The sequence below is a fragment of the Haemaphysalis longicornis genome, unplaced genomic scaffold (genome assembly GCF_048455015.1).
Source record: "Haemaphysalis longicornis isolate Haplotype H1 unplaced genomic scaffold, Haemaphysalis longicornis Haplotype H1 scaffold_3, whole genome shotgun sequence".
Classification (NCBI taxonomy): Eukaryota; Metazoa; Arthropoda; class Arachnida; order Ixodida; family Ixodidae; genus Haemaphysalis; species Haemaphysalis longicornis.
Genome location: NW_027526335.1, coordinates 87,640,442 through 87,662,312, shown reverse-complemented (window position 1 = coordinate 87,662,312; position 21,871 = coordinate 87,640,442). Strand labels below are relative to the sequence as shown.

General features: G+C 46.5%; 1 protein-coding gene across 2 annotated transcripts in view; it reads left to right on the top strand.

Annotated features, from left to right (window-relative positions):
- Window positions 1-8,197, top strand: part of LOC144174787 (relaxin receptor 1-like) — a 164,702-nt gene extending 156,505 nt beyond the window's left edge. The window contains exons 18-20 of one of the 2 annotated variants that reach the window (XM_077703676.1): window positions 146-347; window positions 1,324-1,485; window positions 2,997-8,197. In XM_077703676.1, coding sequence (XP_077559802.1) covers window positions 146-347; window positions 1,324-1,485; window positions 2,997-3,172 — 540 coding nt within the window. In that variant the 3' untranslated portion in view covers window positions 3,173-8,197. Of the gene's footprint in view, window positions 1-145; window positions 348-1,323; window positions 1,490-2,996 lie in introns of both variants that reach the window. The other variant, XM_077703677.1, reaches the window with a different exon arrangement.
- The last annotated feature ends 13,674 nt before the right edge of the window (window positions 8,198-21,871 follow it).

Here is a 21,871-nt window from a genome sequence, read left to right as displayed (position 1 = left end):
GCTTGAAAACTACGGCGAAGACAAGAAACACGCTCGGCACAGTCACAGTGTTTTCTGCATTAAGGGCTTCCCCTGTAGCCCTTACCCTCTCCCGAAATTGGCTGATAGTCTGACGTTGCCCTTATGTCCCATTCCTCACCCGCAGATGGTGCTCATCATGGGCCTGTACCTGTCCATGTTCGCCATCATCAAGGAAGACCGGCAGCGGGCGCGGCCGGTCACCATGAAAAAGCAGGAGGACGTAGTGCTGGCGCTGCGCTTTTTCTTCATCGTGCTCACCGACTGCCTCTGCTGGATCCCCATCGTCATCATCAAGATCTTGGCTCTCTGCGAAGTGCGCATCTCAGGTACGCGCTACACGGCTGTCACTCTGTGTGTTGCCACTATTGGCCAACTTTGACTGAAGCGTGCAGCTGTGTTCCCGGTGGCTTGCCTAGCAACACTGTGCATGCTCTGTTACGCGATCGCAAAGCTGTACCTGTACTTTGTTGACGATATCGGGTACGCATATAAAAGGTATATGAGCTTAGGTACCTACCAACAGGGGCTGCATTGAAGCAACTGAAATTTCCAACCTGGTCGAATTAAACGGTTCCGGCAGACCTTAACCACCTATTATGGACATGCCCTGGAACTAAGCACATTCGAAAGAAATGTCTGACATGCTGTGCAATTAAAGTTGTTCCTCCTCCTCTGATAGCAGCAGGCCTAAATTTGCGGCAAGACGCGCATCACCATCGGTGGCTCCATGGCCCTACCTACTGTTCATTGTTGGACTTTATCCGGGAGGCTAACCTAGTTTCCTAGATATATATCGAACTCGCTTAATGTCTACTAAGCCTTGAGGCTATTAAATAAACGCAGACACAACAACAACGTTCGTAAAAATTTGGCAAGTCTCACCCCGCTCAAAACTGGTTCTCAGGCGACCTTGCACAGCTGTCTCTATAGTGTTTTCTTTTTGCTATTTTGTTGTAAAGCGAATCTAAGGAATTTATCTGTTGATAGCGACAGCTATTGATGCATCCAAAGTTTCCCCGCGGAATGCTCATAGCCATCGTCCGCGTTATGCGGGTATGAGAAAGATAATGAGGCGTTTTGGTGCAACGGCTACATACCTGTCAAGCAAACGCCTTACTGTCCATAGGCAAATGTAAAGAACGTCCAAGAGGGCCGCCTTTCATGTACGCTAAAGTATACCAGAAGATTGTACTCTGTGGGCTCAGTAATTCTGCGGGAACCAAAGAAAAGACGCTCTAACTGGCACCTTGCTTCTCATTTACAAGTCACAAACATAGGGCGGTTTCGCGTGTGCTTTTGCAGAGAACGTGTACGCCTGGGTGGTAGTGTTCATCCTGCCGATCAACAGCGCTCTGAATCCGGTCATCTACACGCTAGCCGCACCGACGGAGCTGCGGCGGCGCATCGAGAAGTTTTCTCAGCGCATCCTCAAGTGTCACAAGCGAATCGAGTGCATACTGGCGAGTAGGTAGTACACTCACTCTTTCTTTCCATTGTCTGCATGCTTCCAGCAACGTTTATTGACCACTGAGCAACGGCTAGCAAGCACTTCTTGAAGGTTGCCAATGCAAGTTTTCTCTCCACGCGTGGCATCTAACGAAAAGGACTGCCACCCCAAAACATTTGCAGTGACTCTCGAATGAAAATTGTGAGACAGCCCTCATGGCATCCCCTCAGAGGCTTATCTCCGCACATACACTTTTATGTATATTTGCCTTGGAGTCCCTTGGAACGCTCCATACCACCTAAGTACTCATTTTTACTCATACTATATATGAAACGCTTCATGTCACGCGTTGCAGACAGACAGCCAAATGTTTTTTTTGAAGGGGGGGGGGGGGGAGGGGGAAGATAAGAGGAGCCGCTTAATAATGCTTCCGTATTAAAAAATTTGTCTCGGGGCAATGACGACTGCCATGGGTTCACCTACTATGGACAGAAAAATAGAAAATGTCGATTGTAGCTCGTCTTTTACATCGGAATCGCACTCTAATATACTCCCGGTCACTGTCGTGCTTTCTCGTAAACCACAATATGCTAAGTATACCTAATACAGCATCTATACTCGGTTACAACTCAAGAACGGCACCACCTCATGTAGTGTATCACTCCGCCAAAGCGCCGGACCCGTGACGTCACTGCGCGCGCGTTTTGAAAGGGGTTTGCTATGAATGCGTGATATCGTCTGCCTTGTCTCACGCAGTTTTTTTTTTCGTCACTGGAATCGTTTATAAGCAAATTAAGTCCAAAAAATCACGGGAACGGCTCACGCCATGCTCAAAATATTCCCAGTAACGCCCGACTTGCGCCGCGTGGAGAAACATCCGGCTACGGTGATAAGGCACAGCGGCAACTTCTGGTGCCGTTCTTAAGTTGTCACCGAGTATAGCTTCCGTTTCCCGGCCTACTTGGTGGCCATCCTTACATAACTAACTCACCAAATGGTGTGCTTTTGGCACAGGCATTTTGTTGTAGACCTTATGGTCCCATAGAACACAAAAGCAGTCAATTGGGTTATCGACATCATGTATTTGACTTTCCTCGCGTGAAGCGTTCACGTGTGAACTGCATGACCTTGATATACACAGCTCGTCCGGAGCATGCTCGGTTCTCATAGACAAAATTTCTTCACAGTCGATGTGTAAATCACTAAATAACGTCCGCCACCGATATTGGTATTATGCGAGGTAGACCATAAAATTGAACTTTTATGCAAATTTGGAGCTCGAAGCCAAGAAGGAAATGGTGAGGATGTTTATTTATTCTTGTGACACGCTATATGTATACAGATGGCGGAAGTGCACACATGGCCAATAACACTGAGCGAACACTTTGTTTGTGGATAGAAGCCGAAAATGAACCTGCGCCTCCTAGATGCCGACCTTGAGTGTTTTTTTTTAGAAATTTTAATAAGAGTGTAAGGTACTGCTTCCAGCCTTTTTTCTTTCTTTTAACCATGCGCTATCATTTTGCAGGTAACAGGACCCCTCGGTCGTCAGTAGCCACGCAAAGCTTGACCGGGACGGACATTGCGTCCGCTTCGACCGATTGCACATCGGCGGCTGGTTCATACCATCCAATGGCTCGCCAGTCCATCGCCGCCATTCACGAGCTCTCCGAGTCATCCGAGGCGGACGACACTGTTCTTTGAAATCAATTGCTATCGTTCCCTCATTGCAAGTGCTGCGCTCTGTATATCCCAAATGTCCCGCGTGTGCTACGCCTCGGCACCGTGGAAGAGGACCTTTGACGAGGACGAGGTGTAAGAGAATGCGAAAACTTTTAAAGCTGCGTAGTTGTGTTACGCTGGTAATAACAAGAGGCATTAACATTTGGGCGGGCATCTCGCGCGCGCATCAAACTGGCGCTGGTCATACCGGCGTATCAAACCGACGCTGGTCGCCTGTCATTACTAAAGCACTTCGCTTTGGTTGGCCTTCTAAACTCAAGGAAGATCTTCTCCAGGATCCTGAAGAGAAGCTTGCCGTGAACCAGAAGCTGTTTGCATGTCACTTGCTGTTAACCGGATCCAAAATGTGCGCAATGTTGCGCGAATTTACCATTTAAGTTACAGCTTAGTTCGGGGCAGAAGATGTGACAATGACACTGTCACAATAATGGCAGCGCCACTGTACGGACATACGGTAGGGAAGCACAACCTTCCTATACCGGAAGTGGCTATGCTCTCGCTGAAACGTTTCGTTGCTGGAAACATTGGTGTTTGTTAAGACCACCGTCATGGAGCGTACAAGCAGATTACTTTGACTTAGAACCGCTCTTTCGTGTTACCTTTTACATGCTCGGCGAATGTTCAGTTCGAAAGTCCAATGTCGTTCCAATATAAGCCTGTATAGCAACTTAAGATTGAAATCTCATCTAGCGATACGGTGTGACGGTACTGTCATGCACTGTTTTTCCCCTTGGCCCCATTTAAAGTGTACATCACCCTTCCTGCGGCTAAAGGTGCTTTTAGTGACATTACTTACTGAATGTCACAAGAATTTGACAGTGTGTTGGACGCCCTGGATGTGTGGAGCAGTTCCAAGACAGCCCCATCTCACAACTGTCTCCGCAGTTTCCGAGGCTTTGTTGAGCCATGAGTCGTGTCATTCTTCATTAATGCGCACTTGCTGTATGTTCTCGTTCGCTATTGTGCGTTTACATGTCGTTGGGAGAACAGGAAAACGTTCCTGGTGACGTTTAGGTGCGGAGCGCCGCCCTGTGCCTGTACATAGGTGGACTGCATGCCGTGTGGTTGTCTGTTGTTTGCAGAGTTGTGTATTTGCATTTTGCGGTTTCCAGAACAACAGCGCCGATGTCATATTCGCCTGTATTGAACCATGTGTCATACAAGATGGGCTAATTGAATCTCTGTGCAGGTAAATTGGTGCAACTTTAATGTGAAACCTTCAAGCCACCGTACGGACCGCCAGAATTTACAGTAAAGCACAGCTTCATAACGATGCTGTTAATAAGCTACTTTAAGCACTACTTAAAATCAGCAGAAACCTTTCGTGCAACCAGAGGCAGGTCTGAACGTGCTACTACTATACTCGATACACCTGAGAGTAGCCTCGGTAGAGAAGGTATTTATGGTTGTGCGTACATATTTTTTTGCAGCCCTGTTTGTAACTCCCTTCAAAACGCAAGCACAGAAACTTTCATTACACACCTCTGCGTCTGGGATGATATTAGCATGCATTTGCTTTTATATTCACACAAGAAATTAAAATTTTTTCTTGTTAAGTTCCGCAATATTTTCTTTACAGCATCTGTTACTTAAACCAGAATTTACCTCACACTCGTTGTAAAGTACCATCTTCTTTACGAAGGCTATCCTGCTATACCTAAAAGAAACTGATGCTCATTCTAGATGTCAGCTATGCGCAGCTAGGTTGGCGTTAAAGGAGTACTGACACGAAATTTCAAAGCTGAGATAACTCTGTAAAATGCTTACTTTTTATCAGGAGATATGTCCCAGCAAGTTTCAACAGCAACCGTTTGGCGTAACATATTTTAAATCCATTGTAATCTTCGCCCGCACGAGAAAGCCCAGAGCGGGCCGACGTGACATCATCTGATACTTGCCCAAAACTGCCGACGTCGGGGCTCCCGTGTAGAAGCCGACGCGCTGGCTGTGGTTGTCGTCTGACGTCATGCTGCCCAGGCGCGTGGGGACGGTGAAGACTTCGGACGGTCTGGGCGCGCGCGTGCATCGCTCGCGCGCACGCGCCTCCAGAGCGACAGCGATACGGCTAGAATGGTGACGTCACGTGATACCTCCTGTCATGGCGGCCGCTCGGCGTTCGTTTTGTCGAAACCGAAACTGACACAAATAAACGACGCCGTAAAGGAATGTTTACGCTGCGCTCGACCGTCTAATGTGTAATTCTATGCTTAGTGTGCTGGTAGGCACGCATAGCAGCGATAAAAAACGTAACACGAAAATTTCGTGACAGTACTCCTTTAATGAAAACCAGAAACTGAAACCTTCAGACCGTTCCGCGAGCAATGTCACGCTTTTACATCATTCAGTGTTTTGTCTCATAGTCACACGTGAGCGTAGCTGTGGGAAACAAGGCCCACTATTCTTGACAGGGTATTTCCTCGAAACGTCCATCCTTCGCATTTTACAGGTGCGTGTATTGCCTGAAATATCGTCATCATCTGTCAGTGCGTTCTTTGTGGTACAGTAACCTAACTTATCGAAGTGTACGACGAATGCGTGTTGTCTGGACCTACAGACGCATAATACACCCTGTAACGTCACGTGCACAAGAACCGACTGAAAGTGTCCCCAAAATTTTACAACGATGGTGTCAAGGCTACGTCTGTTGAGTACTAGGGGATTTTAAGCTTTTGAGAGCCAATCATAGTGTTTGCACATCGACCCAGAGGCGGGACCTCTTCGGCAAGACCGAAAAGGGTGCGGAGGAGGGAACAAATTTCATGAAACATTTCCAGAAAGGGGAGGCGGGAGGCACAAGGACTCTTCGAGAAGGGCGTTGCCCGTGGTTTTGGATGCGCCAGTGCATCGACTGAAGCATAATCTGCAACACACACAAACAAAAACCTTCGCTTCACGAGACTGCTTTTCAAGAGGTGGTACAAAATGCTAGAAGGGACACTCCTGCCGCACACAAAGGTGATTAAATGTTTGTTTTAGTAAGGTGCCTATTTTCTGGTAATGAGTTTGACTTCTATGACGGGAAAGCACTACGTTGAGTGAGCTAAATGTTCTCTGCCTTTGAAAGGCGATTGCGGCCAGTAGAAAAGATTGTGCCCGTTGCACTAAGTACGTCCAACGGAATTCTGGACGTGAAATCAGAGAAAGGCTTGATCAGGGGTCCTGAGGATTGAGTCCTTCTGTGGTTGAGCCTTTGAGCCCTTACGTGGATTGGGTGCCCGCCCTCAGTGCTGGCACTCTGGAGCGCGTGCCCAGACAGCTCTCGCAGTTGTTGATATGGTAATGAACGGTGATGATGCGGCTAGATGTTGTCATGAAGGCGCTGCTTTTTGAAGATATTATCTGTACATTTCATTTCGCAATAGGAGTTCGAACCGCACCGGTCCAAAAAGTACGGTGATTTCGATTTCCTGCGTAAATCTTGAATAAGTTTACGGCGATTTCCTCTTATTTTGCATGAACGCAGTTGGGGTAAAATGTTGGGTACGTTACATTCATTTGAGGCTTCCAATTGAGGCTTCCAACATAGAAAAAAATCCTTATGCAAAATTTCTCCGTCATTCAGAGCGGGCAAATCTCATCGAAAGCGCTGGAAAAATTATAAAATATTAAGTGGGGTAAACAGTTTATGATGTATTCAGCAGTCTTAGCCCATTGCATGTCATTAAAAGACGCAACGTATTTAAGCTCTAATTTCCACTGTGATTAATTGTGCGTGCTCCTTGTATCATTTATTAAAGCGTACGTATTAAATGCCCCATTGATCGAAAAAGTGGGCGTCCGGCGTCCAGAGTCTGTAGCTGTAAAACGGCTCCTAAACCTCGGGTAACACTGCATGCAGAGTAACACTGCATGCAGAGGTGTGTTGGTCAACGAGTGGGATGGCATTCAATGGCCCACTGAGAGAAAAAAAACCGGCGCCCGATGTCCCGTCTGTAGCAGCAAGACGGCTCCTAAACTTCCCGTTGGCTCTCTGCGCGGCAATACGCATCGCATACCGCCATCGAGTCGGAAGCACCTTCATAGTGCGCGGCTGCGACCACGGCATTGGCGAAAGGTGGCCGTCCGAAGGAGCACTCGAAGAATCTCGAAAGAGCGACCAGCGGCCTTCAATTGGGTACTAATGCTTTCGCATTCACAAATCATAAGAAGTTCTTAAGTATTATCGGAGTTTGTTTCCTTTTGTTCTGTCTCAACTAATGAGCCACCCAAGCAACTTTGCTGTCAAGCGCAGCGCAGCTGCAAGCGAGAAAGCTCTGTCTAGTTTTTTCCATATCATGATAATGCTGAACTATCGCATGTGCCGATACGAAAGCTGTGAGCGTGATGCGGGAACGGGCTAAAATTCGGAGATGGAATTAGTTTGAAACTCGCTTGTTAAAGAGGAGTAACACCACTTGGCGAACCGACAACGTGATTCGCATGGGTAGGCTTCATGAAAGTTGCTCAATTGTGTTTTGCTGCCGTTGGTAGGGTTCAGTGGGTCCACATTGTAGTGGTTCTCGGGTATACCCGATAGTGTACACACGCATAGTACAGAGTACATACCTGATAAAGTGCAGGGAAAAGATTCGCTGCGATGTTTCGTTTTCACTTTTGCGTTCTGTAGACTGCTTCGCGTTCGGAGCCGCGTGCAGTGCGTGGAAGTGACTTCGCAGGATAACTCGATCGTTCCCTTGAAACACATGATTACTCAGATGCTCGCTCGCTAAATCCCTCACAGCAGTGAACAAATGCTACCTTCAAAACAGCACACCACACGGCGATCTTGATGTGTATTGTTGAGCGCTGAACCCAACTTCCCAGAGAACAACTGCTTCCACAGAATTGTTCGGAACCAACGCGCCGCTGAGCGGAACCAAGTTTCGGGCGTTCGTTTGCGCTACGACAAACAGGTGGCTCGTATTAACGTCTGTAGTAAGAAAAAGAACTGCAGTGGCAGCTGCAAGCTTTCGTGAAGGCAAATAGCTTAAATGTGTAAGAACTGGCTCTCAAAAGCATAAAAAATGTTTTCTGAAAACTGTGGCGGTGCATTAAAGGTTCGCTTTGCACTGCTGATGCTTCAGTGCGCATTCGGCGCGTGTGTAACAGGCGTGCTTCTGGTGTATCTCCTCGTTGTTTGCTAAATGTATATAATCCGAAACCCCGTTGTGGTGACACTGTGCGCAGTGATGCTCTTATGTGGCAGCTACTTATACGTGCGTTGATGGGTCCAAGCGAGAAGTATGTGTTACCGTTTACGATGTCTCAACTCCGGGAGTTTTGGGGTTAGAAGTGGCCTTCAGTCAGACCGTTGAATGCGTTGGCAGAGTACGTGTTTACGAGCCTTACTGTTCTTATCATTCTTACCCACTTGGTTTTGGCGAAGACGCAAGTGTTGCATGGAATAATTTATCAGTTACAGCGAGACTGCGGGGTTGCTTGACATTGGATAAATTTTGTCAAACACAATTTTAGCAAACGTTACGTATCGTTAACACTTGATTGTGCAAGCTTCAAACGTAATCGAACTGGTTACTTTTATAAAAATGATCGCTTAAATTTGTTCAGCGGTCGCATGCTTTTAAAGAGGTTGTTGAACGGTGAAGTCGGCTGTAGCTTTGTTTCTGGTAAAGTTGAGAGGTTGAGAAAAATGGTTTTGGATGTAGACGCACATCAACGTTTGATATTTGATGTTTGATATTAACCGTGTTGCTGAACATATGCAGCTAATCTTCCACGGCTGTAAGCTTTCCATGACCGACGAACACAACGTATCAGCCATTCTAAAGCTTTCTAGCTACGAAGACTGCCGAACTAAAATTAGCCCTAAGATGAGCACTTTCAAGGCTAAAAAAAAGAATACAAAAGAAACGAAAAAAGCTTCACCTGCCACCATTCCCTGAGGTTGTGTACTTGCATTTATTTTTATCGGTTACGTCGCTGGAAGTGCAACAGGTGGCCAAGTGCAACCGGTGTACACGCGAATGCGACTGCAACAGTGTGAGAGGCGCCTGCCTCGTATTTTCCCTGAAACGTGTAAAGAAGGGAAGGAGGCTCGGATGGGTATCTGTGTAATCTGCAGGGTTCACTTTAAAGTGAATTAGAAAAAAAGAGCATTTCGATTGCGCGTGTACAAACATCTTGCACATCTGTACTTTACTTTCATTGCGTTTCGTTTTGTACAAATATGTGTAATAAATCATGTGTGGACACGTACAGCGGCGCATCCGTATTTCGAGCAGTAATTTTCGCAACCAAGCTCTCTGCGGGAGTTTTTGTAGCAAGTTGGTGTTTTTTGTTTTTTTTTCTGATCGCGACGGATGGCAACCACGTTCCGTAGTCTTTGGTGGCATGGACAAACTTCACCATATCGTGGATGTCGTCCCGGAATGCAAATTGTTACTACTCAAACCATGTGTGCACAACGATTACCTGGCGTTCGCACATTCGCCGTGGCGGTGACGTATTCACGCAGGCAGTTCTGGGGCTTATTTCACGCTTTTCAATACCTCTTTCTCCATCCCGTACTACTTTAAAGCAACTGGTACAAAAATTTCGAAGATACGACAGATTGCACTGGGTAGGCAAGCATGAATGTCCTTCAGTACTGAAATGAGGCTACGATTGGTTTAGGAACAATCAAATGACTTCAAAAAAAGGGGTAAAAAGTACAAGCAAGGTAAGGACCTCAGAACGGTAAGAAGGTTAATTATGTCCGGGTAACTACATCCTGTACTTCGAGGAGTTTTATTACACATTGAGAGGCCGCCTTGACGGCGCAAGGAGTGAAGTATTCTTTCCATTGTGCCAACCCTGCCACTATATCAGCGCATTTATTAATTTACGGAAAGGAAATTGGATACAAAACATCTAGCATCAACGCGCGTTTACCGGCCTTTAAACTGGACGCCGAGATTTTCTCTTATTATGCCTAATTTAAGCTTGCATTCAGCCGAGGAGCAATAAACTTGGTTTGTAAAAAGATGTAAACTCATGTTTGGTGAGCGGGCGTTTGTGGCAGTACAAAGTTGATTGTTACGAATATTGATCCCGACTACAGTTAGCAAGTAAACTTATCTTTTTTTTTTAGATCATGGGGCGCAGGTTGAAAGCTTAATAATACAAAGGCTTGAAAACTTATTAATGCCAATGATCAGGCAGTATAAGGAAAGCTAGTTAAAAGTGGACTGCGCTATTAGTAATTCGTGCGCCTAAACCCCAGTGGAATATTATATTGGGTTGACTTGTTTACCCGTTGTTTACTAAGATTATAAAAATGAGAACCCTACGACAGGGCGATGGCCTTACAATACCGAGAGTCTGTCTCCATATTTGTCTTTTTCAAAAAAAAAGGCGGGAAATGCCCTCCAGGGTCGAGCCCGCCGAGAGTACGCCTCTTCGAAGGACCTCGTCGAGTGTACCGGCACATTGGTATGCGCAGCGAAGGGCATCCGCAACTTACCCGAAGGAAGAAACGTGTCTGCTGCAGCTTTGAACACCGCGACGCCGCGGTAGCGAAGCGCCTTGGGACTGGGGATGGGCCCGCAGTTGAAAACCGGAGCACTTCCCACTTTGGGGGATTCTTCGGCATTCCTGGCGCGTCCTCCGCCATTCAGCGCTTCCCACCTGCTTGGCGCTGAAAGGACCCGAAATGGCACGCAGCTTGTTTTTTTTCCCCGACTTACGTGCGAGTGTATAGAGAAATATGGGGAACGGCGCACATACTGGGCCCTCCTCCATTTGATAAGTTCGGCTCCTGGACGCCATACTCCTAGCTGGAACCGCAAAACGCTATATTAGGCAAAACAAATAAAATGTGCCGAGGCTGCGAAGCTCCGTGAGCGCGGTCGCGCTCTCAGAACAAAGCACAGCTTTGTTCAGTTTGAAAGAATTCTGGCCTTCGGCATATCAGTAAGCTCATTAACAGCCACGAAAGACATTTTTTTAACAAAAATCCAAGAAATGCTGAGAAACTTTCAAATTTCGCGCTACAATGACTTTGTCTGGGCAGGAGTGACGTAATATGGGTTAGCATTAAGAACATAGTTATCAGTGTTTCAGTTGCCGTTAGCATTCGAGTGATACGATAAAAAATGGCCGCGGCTTAGCTCAGCTAACCTTGGATATGCAAAGCAAAAGCTTGGCTTAGTCTGGTTGAGTCTTGGTTTCGCTTGGTTAAACCTTTGATTTAGCTGTATTGCCGATCAGGTCTCAAAGCCGTTCGGCGAACGGACTCTCTCCAGGCATGCCTACGCTACCGTCGTGGACAAGCTCCTGTCGCAGCTATTCTCCTTCTGCAAAAGCTTCCCCCTCAACTATTCATCACAATAATATGGACCCCTGCTCACACCAGCCTGCTGGGGAATGAAGCAGCCCATGCTGCAGCCCGCGAGATCCACAACCGGGTATCCTCAGCAACCGAATCGGCAGCCACGGAAGACATCACCACCGAACCTCTGACCACCACTGAAGCAATTCTCACCCACTACAGGCACCTCCGCTACAAATACCCTCCGCCGCACCCCTCCCTCATGCACGCTCAAGCATACACCTGGCGACGCCTACAAACAGATACCTATTACAACTGTACACGACTCCACCACATTGCTCCTACTCTCTACCCGAAAACCTGTCAACCATGTAATACCCCACTGGACACTTTCCATCTTGTCACTGAATGCCCGCACTCTCCACCCCTCCCTCCTGCCTGACCCCCACCCCTTCCCGTGAGCAGTGGGAGAGGTTGCTGACCAGCTCCGACCGTGAAGATCAAGCTATGCTGGTCGACCGGGCGGTGACGGCGGCGTCCTCTCGCGGCCTCCTGGACATAGGAGGCTGACCACGCCCCCTTCCCCCAACCCTTTGCTCTATAATAAACGTTTGTTCATCATCATCATCAACTATCCCCTTTACTCACTTTCTCTACTACCATTGTTCATTTGTTATTTGGTTAGTTTACCGTTTCAGTTTAGGCTTTATTAGCGCCTATTGTTTTGTTTTTGTAGTTATCTTTAATTTTTCTTTTCTTGCTTCTCAAGCTCTATTCCTGTCTTTTCAATACTCTTTCTTTCTCTTTAAATCCCTCCTTCCCCACTTCCCATGTGTAGGGTAGCCAACCAGACTGTAACCTGGTTAACCTCCCTGCCTTTCATGCACTGTATTATCCTTCCTTCCTTCCTGCCATACGACGGTGACGCTGAAGGAAACCCGTTGAAATGTGTAGAGAACGCCTCTGATAATAGATAGGCGCTGTTGATTGTATATCTATAAACGTATAAATTATCCTGCCAGTTACGTTTCCACAAAAAATGCGCGACACTCAACGCCTCTGATGCGCTGACGACAAATGAAACGCATGGTCATACAACGCCTCGTTCAAAATTGTTTTGCGAGCAGGCGATAACTAAGCGCACATTACGGCATGCAGACGGATAGACGCGGGGTAGAACCCGCGGAATTCGTCGGGCGAACCGTCTAACCGAAAGGCGAGGTCTGGGAAACACGTCTTCTGGGATCATATAGTGCACACACCGCCTGCCTGTCGACTGGTGGCGGTCGATGGTGCAGTCGCTACCAACGCTTCCGTGGAAGCTTCCCGTCGCGTAAAACCGCAGCGCGCAAAACCCTTGCTCCGTGGCGGTCATGGAGCGAAAGCCGCCTCGAAGTCGTCGTAAACGATGGTCGGTCACCAGATGACTACACAGCCAATGCACAGTGTACTTTAGTAGAGACAAAAACAAGCTCAAACTCCTCCTCCGTTTAGAAGACCTGTCGGGGTAGAAATATGCCTGCTACGGCGACCATGAACAATAAACCACGCCGAAGCAGGGTCCACCATGAGTTCAACTCGGCCGGGCTAAACCATTCCCGAGTTTTCTCCGATTTCCAAAGTTAACCATTACGTTTGGGGAGCTATTACTAGTGGCCAGGTGGGCTGTTTCCTTGCATACGGAGCAGTAGCAAGCGTTTTTGCAGATCTCATTCTCTTTCAAGGCATGCACTAAGCCGCATTCCTTGCACTCCTTCGTTAGGGCAGTGGCGTACCATAAGACCTTCCTTACGGCTTTTTAAACGTACCAGTGTTTTGGGTTTGTAAGGGGCCACGGGAAGTATCTCGTGGTGATACCCACCGCAGAATACAACTAGCTGAACTTTCGAAGTGAATCAATCAGCGTAAGACAGCTGACATACGGAAGTATAATATGGAGAGGATCGAATACGCTGTAAAGAACGGAGGTAGCCTGAAAGCAGTGAAGAGGCGTCTTGGCGTGGGGAAAAATCAGATGTATGCACTTAAGGATAAGCAAGGTAATGTCATCACAAATAGGGATAAAATAGTCACAGTGGCCGAGGATTTCTGTAGGGATCTGTACAGTAGCCGGGACATCCAGGATAATGCTGAACGAGAAAGGACTTGAAAAAATTACAGGCCGATCAGCTTACTCTCAGTCGTCTACAAGGTACTTACCAAGGTAATCGCTAACAGAATTTCTGCAACCTTAGATTTCAGTCAACCTAAAGAACAAGCAGGGTTCCATAAAGGTTATTCAACAATGGACCATATTCACACGATCAATCAGGTGATAGAGAAGTGCGCTGAGTATACTGAACCCCTATATATAGCCTTCCTAGATTATGAGAAAGCATTTGACTCGGTCGAAACCCTAGCAGTCATTCAGGCAGTACGGAACCAGGAGGTAGATGAGCATTATGTAAGAATACTAGAGGATATCTACAATGGGTCCACAGCTACCATCATCCTCCATAAGGAGAGCAGTAAAATACCTATAAGGAAAGGCGTCAGGCAAGGAGACACAATCTCTCCATTGTTATTCACAGCATGTTTACAAGAAGTATTCAGAACGTTGGATTGGACACAGGTGGTAGCAAGGGTTAATGGAGAATACCTCAGTAACCTCAGATTTGATGATGACGTTGCCTTGCTAAGTAACTCGGGGGACGAATTCCAAAGCCTGCTTACCGCACTGGACAAATAGAGTTGAACCGTGGGCCTGAAAATTAATATGCAGAAAACCAAAGTAATGATCAATAACATCTGGACAGCACAGCAGTTTGGGATAGGGGGCGAGGTGGTGGAAGTGGTAAGCGAATATATCTACTTAGGCCAAGTTGTGACCCCAGATCCCAACCATGAGGCAGAGATAATTAGAAGGATTAGAATGGGGTGGAGTGCATACGGCAGGCATGCTCAGATAATGAATAGCAGCCTACCATTATCCCTGAAGAACAAAGTGTATGACAGCTGCATCTTACCGGTACTCACCTACGGGGCAGAAACTTGGAGGCTCACTAAGAGGGTTCAACTTAATTTGAGAACGACTCAGCGGGCAATGGAGCGGAAAATGACAAGTGTAACATTAAGGGACAAGAAGAGAGCGGAGTGGGTCAGGGAAAAAACGCGTGTTAAGGACATATTAGTAGAAATTAAGAAGAAGAAATGGACGTGGGCAGGGCATGTAATGCGAAGGCAAGATAACCGTTGGTCATTAAGGGTAACAGAGTGGGTTCCTAGAGAAGGCAAGCGTGGCAGGATGCGGCAGAAAGTTAGATGGACAGATGAGATCAAGAAGTTTGCAGGGATAAATTGGTCGCAGATAGCACAGGACCGGGGTAATTGGAGAATAATGGGAGAGGCCTTTGCCCTGCAGTTGGCGTAGATAGGCTGGTGGTGGTGATGATGATGATGAAACGTGATCAACGCCTTATTGCTTCGCCCGAGCCTTTTGACGTCTACCATATCGACCAGGTCCTTGTGGAGGTAGGACAGCAGTTGGTCATTCGTTTTTTTTTTTTTTGTTTTTTTTTTTTTTGCGAAATGCTAATCACTCGTTTAATCGTGGAACTGTTATTGCGGATAGGGGTCATTTCAACAGAAACGTGCTTTGGGTGAGGTCCTTGCGCATTTTTCATTTTGCACAAGGTCCGCACCCAGAGGTCCACGTTACATTTTGTACTACGCACCATTTCAGGCCGCGGGAACAATCCCATTCACCGCGATCAAATACGTGCATTAATTTCGAAGGTGCCGCTTGAAGTCCTTTGTTGACGCATCTTGCGGGAAATTGAATTTTTTTAAAAGCAAGGCTTTATCCCGCAACACCCGGTTGCAAAAGTCTTCGCACGTACGGAAATTTGAGCCGTACATGTAACACTGCACGCAATGTTTGCAGAAGGCTGATGTCCACGTCAAGTTCACAACGAAAAAAAAAAAAAAAACATAAACACGCGCTCCACTAGAACCGTGGTTCTAGGAAAACGCAGGCCAGTACAGCGACACGTGAGACCTCAGTGCAGCGTGCATCCTTTTGTCAGCTGCTTAAAGATTTGCATCCATCTCTCAGAGACCGAAATACCTGAAGAGTTCCAATCTTCTAGCCTCAGTTCAGTGTTTTGCTTGATAATGGTCCGCTGGGGAGAAAGGCTTCTTCAAAGTCATCTTCGGCAAAAAAAAATAGTACGCGTTCTTCGGTAAAAAGAAATCTAAATTGCACACTCTTAGTAAATATTCTAAAGTACCCAAGGTCAACTCTGTAAAATATGCTGTCGGCACACTTTCGGTGCGATCAATTTGCTTGGCGCCAATTTTGAGACTATGGAGTCCTGAGAAGACGGGACATAATTGTTTATTTCGACAAAACAACGGGACGCCAGAAGTGGACCTCAAAAACGGTGCTGTCCAGGCAAAAACGGGACGTCTGGTCACCCTAATCTTTAAATAAGCTAATCCGTTCACGCTCACGACAGCTTGTCTATAATCAAGTGTATGTAGTACATTTGTCTCTCGCCAATACAGTACAAAAGTGTAAGAAAGAGCAGTACGCACTGCCTTCTTACCATTGTGCGACGGTAGGCAATCTCATCAACAACGCTAAGCATTTGCGCCTTGTCGTGGCCCGCACAACCATGAGAAAGTTTCAGTCCTCCCACGAGAAGTTCAAAACAGGCGTTCCACGATTGTGGCGCTACCTGTGCGGCAGGCAGTAAACGAGACTACATCGTTGTTTTTATGAACGAGGCCAGGTGGCGGGAGCGGCTGCGAGCTCCTCAAGGCGCGGTCTTTCGAATGAGAGCGGCAAGCGGCCTTGAGAAGAATCTTGAAAGGCCGTCGCTGCGGTGATGAAGCAAAGGCAGCCAGCCGTAACGTACGATTCCACAGAAGAAGCTGTATTTTATTCCTTCTCCCCCATTTTCTATCCTCTTGTTTGTAGTTAGAAGAGCACGTGGCAATTGTGCCTCATTGTCGTCTGCCGCGTTTCCAGAAACTTAATGCGACGTTCTTGACATCCCAGTCTGTGCGGTAACGTCTACGTGCTCCGCGACTGCCGATGCCAGTATGAATGGGATGCGTCATTCCTTCCTCACAATATACGAGTGTTCTTTTCTTAGCGCTTACAACGGTTCGCCGGAGCGTGCGTCACTGTTATTAATACCCCACACGCAGCCGTCACAAGCACACCATCAGCAACACCGGTAGATCCGCGCACGGACCTGGTTTTAAATCCTTAAAAGAAGTTCGAATCCGCTTGTCAGTCAGATCCTCCGTCTGTCTGTCTGTCTGTCTGTCTGTCTGTCTGTCTGTCTGTCTGTGTGTCTGTCTGCGGCGATAGGTATTGACCTGCATCTCGAGCTGGAACATCCATTCGAAAATGATTTTTTCTTCTCGGCCTCTGAGGCATGAGCTTGTACTGGGAAAGGAGGAAGGTAATAAAACGAGTCTAACAATTACTCGTGGAGTCTTAGATATGCAACTGAGTAAATCCGCCCTTCCCATTTCTTGAGCAATTAACCCCCGGACGGTAAGATTCGAACATTTCGTGAAATCTAATTAACCTAGAATGAGGTCGTAAATCACCGCAAACCGAATTTTCCGATTTATTTTCGTTGTTCAATTAAACAGCAATTACAAACCCGGCGATCGTCTTCCCTGAAGTCAGTGACAGGCGCTTGATATTGCCGTGATGGCTGTATATAAGATAGGCCTTTTTGGTTTAGTAGTTCATTTCTAGGTTTTTGTCAATTAAATTCCTTCGCCAAATAATGCCAATTTGCACCATAATATGTTCAAACGACGGCAAATGCGCATTTTTGTGCGGGCGCAGGGCATTACACGGCTGGGGCTTCAGTTAGAATTTTTTTCATGTCTGTGTTCGTTTTGTGTATATTTTATTTTTGTTCTAACTGCCGGCGGGTGACCTACAATGCATACTTCTTAAATTTCGTTAGTTGTTTTATTGGTTCTGCATTTTTTTTTCTTAGACCAGTTAAGTATCTGCATTTTTTTAACTTCGCCACTTATGCATTTCTGTGCAGGTACAGGTCATTACAGGGTTGACGCTCTAGTATGCTCGGCCAAGAATGCTTACGAGTTAAAACAAAATGTCGCTATGGTTCGGTGCGTCGGGACCAGAGGATGCGGACCGGGGCTGGATCCCCCCTTCTGTCGGAAAAAAGGGGCTGAGCTTCCCTTTGGCACTATTAAAGATTCATGCACCCCCCCCCCCCCCCAAAAAAAAATAATAAAAAGAATAAAAAAACTGTATGGAATGGTCCGAAGCACGAGGCTTGGGTCATTTGGCTTGAATGGCACGTCTTGTCTGCCAAAACTGATGGCTAATTAATTCCACATTCACCGTGTGTTTCTTCTTCTTACAGGTTGCTACTTGCCCATTACTACAATTCTGTAAAGAAGAGTGAATGATTGCCTTTTCGTAATTTTATTTACGATGTCGATTGTGCATGCGTAAAGGTGTTTGAAAGTGCATTTCGAGCGCCGCGTAGAGGGTACGATGGCTTTAACTTAACAAAATAATCATAATTATTACATTATGCGTGATTGTTCGAGTGAATAAAACCTGCTACATAGAATGAATGGTGTTTGACTAAAAATTCAGTTCGATACGCCTGAACCCACCTCCGTGAAGGAACTATTCAGATGCCGAAAGCAAACGCAATGCGATTTCTAGCGCAACAAAATGCAAATAAGTGAATTGTTGGCGCGCATAAAATACGAGTAGCGCTAAAATTGTAATCCAGTAAAAGGCGTCGTTACGCTCAAAGATGATTTTGAACATCATCATCAGTGCCCATAGCCTGAAAGACGCCAACATAATTCTGATTAACAAGAAGTGAGATCCCAAAGACCTCAAGAATTACTCAAGAATTACAGGCCCATTAGCCTACCCTGAGTTGTTTTCAAGCTGTTTACCAAAGTAATAGTTAACCGCATAAGTGACAGCCTAAATTCACAAAAACCCACAGTGCAAGCCGGGTTTAGGTAGAGGTACTCAACAATGGATCACACCCGTGTCGTCAATCAAGTGATAGAAAGAAAAAAAAACCGAACACCCTAAACCCCTTCACATGGCATTTATAGACAATGAAAAGGCGTCTGATTCAGTGAGCACCGCCGCAGTGCTGGCAGCATTGAAGTACTACGGGATAGAGGAGACCTAGATAAGGCTCCTTGAAGAGATATTCAAAGGATGTACGGGCAGCATAATTCCTCACAAGCCAAGCGACAAATTCCCTATCCGTAAGAGCGCAAGACAGGGTGATACCATCTCGCCAAAACTGTTCACAGCTTGTCTCGACGGAGTATTCAGGAAGCTTGACCGGAAAAACAAAGAATTACGGATAAAATGAGTATACTTGGGCCATTTGAAATCTGCATACGACGCAGTCTTGCTAAGTGAGTCCGCCTGCAAAAAAAATGCCTGATGAACTGCAATCGGAAAGCATGGCCGTGAGGCTAAAAATAAATATAAATAAATCTATAAGTAATGGTGAATAAACATGCCAAAAGCCCACCCTTCAGCATATTTGTTGCTATTGTTAGTTTGTTGTATTCGACAAGTGAATGGATTGTGATCGCTCTTGAACTGCTCTCTCTGACATCGCGTGACTCTTAGTTCCCATGTGCTGTACGTGATTGTTACGATTCACTTCCTTGTTGTTGTTGTTGATTGAAGCGACACTGTATTACTGGTATGCCCCTCCAGTAATAATCCCTTCTGGGATTGAGGGTATTCTGAAACAAGCAAATAAATAATAAAGGAACGCTAGAAAAAGTAGAGGAATATAGCTACCTCGGACAGGTTGCCAGTGCTCACCCTAACCATGAGAGAGAAATGGGTATGGGTATGGGCTGGGCTGGGTATGGGCTGGGGTGGACTCGGAAAGCACTCTCAATTAATAAAACCTAAGCAACCTCTATCAGTCAAAAGAATAATATGCGAAATTCCTCCTGCTGGTGATGACATATGGAGCGGAAACTTGGCGCCTTACTAAGTAACTGGAAAGCAAACTTCGTTCGGCTAAACAAGCCATGGAACCATGAATGATCAGAGTAACACTTAGAGACGAAAAACGAGCTTCCTGGATCAGAGAACCAACTCGAGTAGAACATCTCAGAGTTCAAATAAATAAAAAAAAAATTGACTCGGTCTGGCCATGTAGTGAGACGAAATAACAGCCCGTGGGCCAGCAGGGTAACATAGTGGATACCGAGAAACGCACCCGGAAGAGCCGGAAGGCCAATAACTAGATGAAGGGACGAAAAAGATAAAGGAAGCTCACTCTAACGCGTAATGCTTGCAGGTGGCGAAGTTCTACGGGACCTTCACGACCATCACGAAGGTTTAAGTCTCACGATGGCAGCCTATTTGCTCCTTCTTCGCTTCCGCTACGACCTTTACTCCATCCTTGTTGCTATAAGTGTGAGCTTCTTTCATTCTCTTTTTTTTTTTTTCTTGGAAGTGTAAGTCATTGGACATCACCTTGGCGGGGCGTACGCTATGAAGTGTCTTGCTCGTCCCGTGCAAGTGTGACCACGATTACAGCGAACGCTAGAGTCTTTCTCGTTCCGGGAGAGCGTCGCCGCGATTACGGCAAACGCTGTTTTTTTTTTTTTCGGCCAATCTCCCTACGTGTGCCCACTTAGGCTCGGCTTGAAAAACGTGCGCAGGGGACGCTAGGCGGTCGTCGCGAGGCAGGCACGCACGAGCACTGGGCATTTTCTTGGTTTTGTTGACTGCCGCACGGTCGCCGCGAGGCCCGCACTCACGTGCGCGCGTTTGCGTGCGCTCTTGGAAATTTCTTCGTATTTTAACTGCGAACACGAAAAATCAACATCAGCGCCCGTCTGTGTTCTACGTGTTTGCTAATCCTCCGTCCCGTTCCGTTTGCGCTGTTAGGATTTTTCAGGTCCTGAGTAGGCTGTTGTTGTTGACGATCACCACCACCACCACCACCACCACCACCACCACCACCATCATCATCATCACCATCTTCACTTCGTCATAGTAGTAATCATTATCATCACCATCAGCATTATTATTATTATTATTATTATTATTATTATTATTATTATTATTATTATTATTTGCTGGCCGGGTGTCATGGCTTCTAACACTAGGCTTCCTTTTTTTTGCTGTTTTGCTTTCTGGGATCTCTGTAACTATTTTTATCTTATTGTTTCTTTCATATATATGGTTTTCTGTGTTGTGTTGTCTTGATTTTAGTTTGTTTTTATGAATGCTTGTATATGGTGTACCAGTACCAAGACCCTAGGGTTGTTCCTGGGCACCAAAAATAAAGATTTATTGATTGATTGATTGATTGATTGATTGATTGATTATTGCTACTACTACTACTACTACTACTACTACTACTACTACTACTACTACTACTACTACTACTACTACTACTACTACAATCATAATCGTAATCATCATCATCAGCATCATCATCAGCGACTCTCTCGAGGCCCCCATTCGAAACCTTTCTGAAGCCTCTGGGATTTCCGCCGGTTAGTGCCACAGTTGCACCACGCGCAAGCTGCGGACCAAGGGACCAGAGGAAGCGTTTAGGCAGATGAAGCATGTTTGTAATACAGAGGACCGCACTAAGCCTCAAGGCAAAACGAACTAAAAGGCTTCGTCATAACCGATATCCTGCTGGCCAGCATCATCTCACCATCGCTGGCGTAATTACATCGGGGAATCGAATGGCCTATAAAACGACATATCACTTCGGTTGCAATCATTAGCAGAAACGATACTTCGCGCGCATAACGTTGCACCACGTTGCGCTTTCGTATGCCTTCGAATGCACTTCGATGCTTTCGTATGCACTTCGAGAAGGTAGATATACATTCCACAGGATCCGTCTTTTACCTCTAGTAGTGCGGGACTTAATTGTTGGAGTTATCTTCTTGAATGTGCCCTCTACAGCTTCGCGAAGTGATCTGCTTCCAGTTCGTCCTTGTCTCCAGGAGATCTGACTGCGCAGCGACGCATTCCGGGCCACTCGAAGTGTGCACGCCAGCTAAAACTCTTGCACGCCAAGCGCGGCGGCCAGCTGCGGCGGCTGTTGTTGTTCTTAATGACTTGGCACATACCTACGGGGGGATTGGCCAGGAATCGGGCGTGAGGAGGGCTAATGCACCCGCTTAAAACAACGACAAATTATAAACCTAGCCATCAATATACAGAAAGAGCGCATTATTACAAAATAGAATTGCTTGAGAATCGAAAGTAGAGTTTGGAATGCTCTCCCTCGCACGTGCTCCCATACCTCTTGCTTGCTCCTTCAGCTTGCCCGAGCAAGATGTCGCGGCGGCACCACCGCACTCAGCGCTTCAACAACTTCCAAGATCAGCGC